Consider the following 7,263-nt stretch of genomic DNA (forward strand, 5'->3'; position numbering starts at 1 on the left):
ACAAGAATGCGATATAACTTTGTTGACATTCGCATGGGGCTCAAAGTCTCAAACAGGGTATTAATATTGGAGGCTGCTTGAGTTGGTAACTTGCTGTATAGCACTACCAATGTCATGAAAGCAGCTGTAATATCAAATTATTAACTGCAAGATGAAGAGCAAGGGCCAAGGGAGACAAAGGCATGGTGCGTCTTACGAACACACTTTATATTTTATAATAGGGCATCTGTGTGTCTTTACTCATTATGAGTGTGTCTGTAGATTGAATGTGGTAGATGGTCAGAGACAGAAAAGCTCTTATCATTTTCGTCCCCATCTGGTAACTCTTCATGGCTTTGCTTTTAATCAGCAGTGCAAAATGTTCTCAGATGAACAAATGAACTCGTGGTAGCATGACTTCAACTAAGTGACCAATTCATGATAGTTACATCCTAGCGAGATGGATCAGTCTAGGGCATCATACTTCAATACCATACTCACGCTACTTGGGATGGGGGGGTTTAATTTACAATCTGAAGTCTGAAACAAAAAAATGACTTCTGGTCTTCCAGTAATTCACCATAACTGGTTAGCAGTAAAAATAGTAAACAAGGAGTTGCCTATGGGCTATAGCCATGGCGCTTTCGAAAATCTACCCAGGTCGATATCTCTGCATGCAGCCACCAAGAAATACAAACTAAAGTGTCTCGACCTCTGTCAGTCATATCTTATCAGAAAATGGGTTCTGTCCAGTCTCCCATTACCATTATCATTGCCCATTGCGCTCCATACATTCTCTGTAACACAGAGTGAATCTGAGCGAAGTGACTTTTTGGTCTTTGCTACAGTTTGGGTGATACCCTCTACCCTTAAATGAGTAAATATCTTGTTCTTTTCTCTTTTGGAGCCATTTGCTCACTGAGTCACTGTGCATGTATTATACAACTGAACTCTTTTGGCCCTTTGCTGCTTGGTAGTGACCATATTCCAATCCACTTTCCCATTTTCTTCATCACACTCACACTTCACACTTCTTTGTCTGAGAAAAATGGGAGCTTTGAGCTGGGTTCTGCTCTGCACAGTGTTGCTGTCACTGTGCTTTCAGCTGATACAGTGCAGTGTTAGCTATGACAGGAAGGCTCTTGTCATTGATGGGCAGAGGAGAATTCTCTTTTCTGGGTCCATACACTATCCTAGAAGTACTCCTGAGGTATTATCTTCCCCCCATCTTTTTGGAGTCTCAGTACCACATTCTGTAAGCAAAATGTGATTGATTTGTGAACTGTTTTGATGACCCTATTGGTGTTAATGTAATGCAGATGTGGGAGGGTCTTATAGAGAAGGCCAAAGATGGTGGGTTGGATGTTATAGACACTTATGTGTTTTGGAATCTTCATGAGCCTTCTCCTGGCAATGTACTGTGATTTTCTGCTATTCTTAGAGACTGCATTTCGTTCAAACTATCCATTTCGTTCTTCTCAATTTGTCTTTATTGGGTTGCAGTACAATTTTGAAGGGAGAAATGATCTGGTTCGCTTCATTAAGACGGTCCAAGAGGCGGGGCTCTATGTCAATCTTCGCATTGGGCCATATATTTGTTCAGAATGGAATTTTGGGTAATGATCATTTTTCACTCACAAATTGTGATGGTTAATGTTCCTATCTGCTTCATATATTAATAAATTGGATGGTTTCTTTTTATATTACTTAGGGGTTTTCCAGTTTGGCTGAAGTATGTTCCAGGCATTAGCTTCAGAACAGATAATGAGCCTTTCAAGGTTTGTTTGTGTGTGTGGAGTGATCAGTAAGGATATGTGATTGAAAATTCAAGTTGTCATGAATATAGTGAGCTAACTTAGGCTCTTGCTCGCCTTGGTATTGCAGTCAGCAATGCAAAAATTTACCAAGAAGATTGTTAAATTGCTGAAGCATGAAAAGCTATTTCAGTCCCAAGGTGGCCCCATTATCCTTTCTCAGGTAGTCTTCTCTTACAAATGTTTTATTTCTGAGTAATTACCATCAGTTTAGTTGTAGAACACTTCTAGAGGTGAGGTTTAACTTGACACTACTATCAGCTTAGAAGATAAAACTGAGATAAAAGAGAAAATAAATGGGGATATATGAAGGCTTTCACTATTAGGTTGGTATTGCTCTAACCTCATTAATTGATATTTATGTATTGCAGATTGAGAACGAATATGAGCCAGAAAGCAAGCTTTTTGGTTCTGCTGGTCATGCATACATGACATGGGCTGCGGAGATGGCTGTTGGGATGGATACTGGTGTTCCATGGGTCATGTGCAAGCAACAGGATGCCCCAGACCCAGTGGTGAGCATATGAACATTACCCTTGAAGTTGTGTTAAAACCAGTTTGCATATATCACACTAAATTATATTAAATTACCATCTTTGTCTGTCTTATTTTCTGTTAGGAGTTTTATGCATCCCATTATTAGGTAACTTGAGTAATGTTATTACCTAACAGTTGCGTAAATTACAAAGCGAAAGAATATATGTCGAAGTAGTTAAAGTGTTTTGCTTTTAATTACTGAAAAGGGGAGATGTAATGATTAAACATTTGCATAATCTTGTTCACAGATAAACACTTGCAATGGTTTCTATTGCGATTACTTTTCTCCAAACAAACCATACAAACCCTCACTTTGGACTGAGGCTTGGACCGGCTGGTAAGTTTTACAAATATCTTTGGCTCTTAAAACCTTCTGCATTGGATTATTACAATTTAATTTGTGACCTTAAAGGTTTACAGAATTCGGTGGTCCAATTTATAAGCGACCAGTTGAAGATTTGGCATTTGGAGTTGCTCGATTCATTCAAAACGGAGGCTCCTTCATAAATTATTACATGGTGAGTTAATTTGTTTAACAAAGTACTTGTCACTAATCCTACCTCGAATACGCCATTTATGTATTGTTCTATTCAGAAATCATAGCTGAGTCTGATAAAAAGGAAGGTTGTATTAGAAGCTTAAACTTTTTTACTCTAAAATATTTTAGTTATCAAATGAAGCATTATGTGTGGTTAAGTAAACTTTATGGTCTAGCTAGACTTTGAACTCTTGAATCTTCATATATTTCTGTGGTACCTCTCTCACAGAAAAAAGATATTTGAGCTTTCTCTCAATTTTTTTATAAAAGATAAAAGATATTTGGGCTAAACTGCTAATCATTGCCTGCAGTACCATGGTGGAACAAACTTTGGAAGAACTGCGGGAGGTCCATTTATTACTACCAGTTATGATTATGACGCTCCCATTGACGAATACGGTAAGAACATTGACCCGGTAATGGCAATGGCTTTGAAATATTATAATAAATTTCTTCTGTAGTGTAATTTTTTTCATAGGTATATCTTAATATGCAAATACTTTTAAGTTTGCAGTCTTTTAACTCTTGGCTGGCATGATAGGCTTGATCAGGCAACCCAAACATGGACACTTAAAGGAATTCCATAAGGCTGTTAAGTTATGTGAGCATGCCCTGTTAAACGCTGATTCAACTGTTACATCCTTGGGGAATTATGAACAGGTTTGTTGGCTTTTCCAAAAGTAATAAATTGTGCTACAAAACAACAATTATTTTTTTTCTTTTTCATGGTACAAGTTAAAAGCAGCTTCAGCTTTTATATTTTAGTTGATAAACAAAATTATCCAGAAAGATTGAGAAAGCTATCAGAAGTCAAAGGAGCTCTATGCTGAACAATTTTTACCATAATATTTGTTATTTTTCAAGAAACATATGTATTATTGTCTTAAAACTGGCCTCCAAAATTTTTAGAGCTTGTTCATTGAAGAAATTCAAATTCCAGGCACACGTTTTCTCATCCAAGTCAGGAGGCTGTGCAGCTTTTCTCTCAAACTACAATACAAAGTCAGCTGCGACGGTGACTTTCAATGAGATGAAGTACAGCCTCCCACCCTGGTCCATCAGCATCCTTCCAGATTGTAAGAATGTTGTATACAACACTGCCCAAGTAAGTAGATAAAATATGGTAACTACATTGTCTACAGTGCTTACTCAACATTGTATAATTTCCACACTGGTGCATAAACTGCCACCAGTGCCTTTCCCAAAAACTCTGAAATAGTCTCATTCCAACAATTCATTATGTCAGGAGTGTCGAATTATTGGACAGCTCTATTTCCTTATTATTTAAAATAGTGCATGCACAGTAATGATAGAGTCGGTCATTATGCTCTTCATTGCAGGTGGGAGTTCAAACATCCCAAAAACAGTTTTATCCATCTAACTCTAAGTTGCGGTCATGGGAAACCTTCAGTGAAGACATTTCTTCGGTTTCTAGAAATACAAAACTGACAGTTATTGGTCTCTTAGATCAGTTGAACATCACCAGAGACTCAAGTGATTACTTATGGTACTCAACCAAGTAAGATAAAATCATCTGATTCCTGCTCTTTGAACATTATTCTTTGAACATGTAAATCCTATCAATGCAACTAATTGAGCATAATTGATGTTTATAGTGTCGACATAAAATCATCTGAATCATTTCTGCGTGGCGGTCAACATCCAACTCTGACAGTGCAATCAGCTGGCGATGCTATGCATGTCTTTATCAATGGACAGCTCGCAGGTAGATCAATGATATGCTTATTTCCTGGAGAAATACACCATAGCTATGACTTAAAAGAAATATAGTACTCTGAATCTCTGAGTTTTGAACAGAAGAACTATGCCCCCAGTGCCTAAACGTAAGAATTTGCTGTACTGTTAGGATCAGCGTATGGGACTAGGAAAAGCAAGAGATTTACTTTTACCGGAAATGTCCTCCTGCATGCTGGCTTGAATACAATCTCACTTCTCAGTATAGCTGTTGGATTGCCGGTTAGTTCCACACATATATCCTCTTGTTGTAACTGCTTGTATTTTGATACATGGAAAAATAAATTTGTCCTATGTTGGTCTAGTTTGACTTGATATTCTAACTTGTATCTGGGTGACAGTAATCTGCCAAGCTGTGACCTGTTCGACTTTTTCTTAAATTGGCTTAGAAATTTTGGTATATGGATATATGGGGATTGGGTTCAATTTTTTTATTTTTGTATTTGTACTATATCTTTGTAATTTCTGTACTGTTAATCTAGTGGATGAACTTTAAGGAAGACAGCGTTTGTAGGTGAGATACTGCATGACTCTTTGACTGATCTATGCCAACTGTGAAGCTACATTTCATTTTCATTTAATACCGATACCATACAAAGTTCAGTCAGTAAAACTCACATGCTGGACTAACATGGTCTGGCTGCTTGTCATAAGATCCTAGTGGAGGTTCTAGAATTTCTCTAGATCATATGCATTTGGAACTTCTGTTAATCAACAGCTCTATGCATTTTTGCTTATTTGATATTGTCTATGAATTGAGTCCCTAATTCCAGTTAGTTTATTTTTTATTTGTCTCAGAACAATGGTCCTCATTTTGAGACACGGAATGCTGGAGTAATGGGACCAATTTCTCTACATGGACTAGACCAAGGAAGCAGAGATTTGTCATGGCAGAAATGGTCACACAAGGTCTATAAGTACTACTTTCATTAAATTGTGGTGACTTGCTTGTGTCCTCGAGCAATGCTCAGTCATTTCTGTTCCCAACTACAGGTGGGGCTGATAGGAGAAGCCATGAACCTGGGTTCTCCAAGTGCAATCTCAGCTGTGGATTGGACAAGTGTGAATTTAGCGGCAAAGAATCAACAGCCACTAACATGGTATAAGGTATGGAAATGCAACTTCAAATACTGAAGCTCTTATTTATTTAATTAGAATTAGTTTCTCAGCTGAGGTTTGAAGAGGGTATCAGAGTTGTTTTTTTGCTCCAATGGACCATCACTAACTGAAATTGATGGCTAGTTCCTTTATAGCTATGGAACATAATTGTTAACTGTTGTAGTTCAACTCTCAGGTCAATTTTGATGCACCTGAAGGAGATGAACCTTTGGCTTTGGACATGGGAAGTATGGGCAAAGGTCAACTATGGATCAATGGGCAAAGCCTAGGAAGATACTGGACTACTTACGCAAACGGTGATTGCAGTGCATGCAGTTATGCTGATACCTATAGGCCTAAGAACAAGTGTCAGTTTGGTTGTAACCATCCCACTCAACAATGGTGCATATTTCTTATACCACAATTTGGTAAAATAATCAGGAAAAGCCTTACAAAATTGCTTCAATAATATAGATTTATTGTCCTACATTTTCAGGTACCATGTTCCCAGGTCCTGGGTAAAGAAATCTAAAAACCTATTGGTAGTTTTTGAGGAGATTGGTGGAGATGTATCAAGGATTGCTCTTGTCAAAAGTTCAGTGAGCACTGTTTGTGCTGAGGTTTCTGAAAGTCACCCACATATCAGGAATGGGCATACTGAGAGTCGTGGCCAACAGGAAGAGGAAATGAAACCTATAATGAGCTTGCACTGCACAGATGGATACTCTATTTCAGCTATTAGATATTCAAGTTTTGGAACTCCATCTGGAAGCTGTGGGAAATTTCAGCACGGTACATGTCACGCCCCTAACTCGAAAGCTGTCATTGAGAAGGTACTCTTCAGACTGAATTAGAATTGTAAGTCCAAGATTCTGATTTTTTTTTTTTGCATCTTATATTTGCTATCTTGTCTTTTACAGGAGTGTATAGGTAAGCAGAGATGTTCCTTGACCATATCAAACGCAAATTTTGGAATGGATCCATGTCCAAGCATGCTGAAAAAATTATCTGTTGAAGCTGTTTGTGCCCCCTGAAACTACTAGAATTGCACACCCAGATAAAAGGGTTTTAAAAGTCAGTTGAGGAAATCTAGCTAATTCCAATATTGAAGAATCACGATCGGAGTAGTATTGGAGAGGTTATAAGTATCGACAAATTGGAAATTTTGAATGTAGTATTTATTTTATGCAAGTAACATACGAGTATATCTATCTTATTTACACAAGTAGGCATGGAACGTTGATGCTTTGCATGTATGAACAAGAAAAAGAACACCAGATTGCTTAATTACCTGATTTAATTAATTAGTTAATTAACTGGGGCTAACTTGAGTTCATTTCCTCAATTGGCACGTAACAAACAAAATTTAGTCATCTTTTGTGGCGCATCATAATCCAACTGGTATATACGTCGTTTAAGAAGACAGGTCTTCCATATGCTATCACTTATTAAGTTTATCTGATGCATTATAATTTTCATATTATTGTGAATTGAGTCCGTCAGTTTCACAAAAGATTACGTACATAGTGCTTTATTCAGAAT

The 7,263-nt window shown here is 37.6% G+C and overlaps 1 protein-coding gene across 2 annotated transcripts; it reads left to right on the forward strand.

The window, feature by feature from the left end:
- The first annotated feature begins 937 nt into the window (after nt 1-937).
- Nucleotides 938-7,043, forward strand: LOC126783873 (beta-galactosidase 3-like). 2 transcript variants are annotated; one of them, XM_050509402.1, is made up of 19 exons: nt 938-1,189; nt 1,299-1,394; nt 1,483-1,595; nt 1,691-1,757; nt 1,864-1,956; nt 2,165-2,308; nt 2,579-2,667; nt 2,743-2,848; nt 3,180-3,267; nt 3,410-3,528; nt 3,809-3,973; nt 4,209-4,387; nt 4,485-4,594; nt 4,736-4,845; nt 5,422-5,532; nt 5,617-5,730; nt 5,918-6,123; nt 6,218-6,554; nt 6,642-7,043. In XM_050509402.1, the coding sequence occupies exons 1-19, from the start codon at nt 1,028-1,030 to the stop codon at nt 6,753-6,755; spliced, it is 2,523 nt and encodes an 840-aa protein (XP_050365359.1). In that variant the 5' UTR covers nt 938-1,027; the 3' UTR covers nt 6,756-7,043. The 2 variants fall into 2 exon arrangements, with proteins under 2 accessions (XP_050365359.1, XP_050365360.1); XM_050509403.1 differs by having other exon boundaries at nt 4,742-4,845.
- Nucleotides 7,044-7,263: the final 220 nt, after the last annotated feature.

Source organism: Argentina anserina, chromosome 2 (genome assembly GCF_933775445.1).
Source record: "Argentina anserina chromosome 2, drPotAnse1.1, whole genome shotgun sequence".
In the NCBI taxonomy this organism is placed as follows: domain Eukaryota; kingdom Viridiplantae; phylum Streptophyta; class Magnoliopsida; order Rosales; family Rosaceae; genus Argentina; species Argentina anserina.

What these genes read in the sequence shown, in the direction of transcription:
- LOC126783873 (XM_050509402.1), top strand. Translation starts at nt 1,028, where the DNA reads ATGGGAGCTTTGAGCTGGGTTCTGCTCTGCACAGTGTTGCTGTCACTG. An exon ending in ATCCTAGAAGTACTCCTGAG is followed by an intron (nt 1,190 to 1,298) that starts GTATTATCTTCC and finishes AATGTAATGCAG; the next exon opens with ATGTGGGAGGGTCTTATAGA. An exon ending in TGTTCAGAATGGAATTTTGG is followed by an intron (nt 1,596 to 1,690) that starts GTAATGATCATT and finishes TATATTACTTAG; the next exon opens with GGGTTTTCCAGTTTGGCTGA.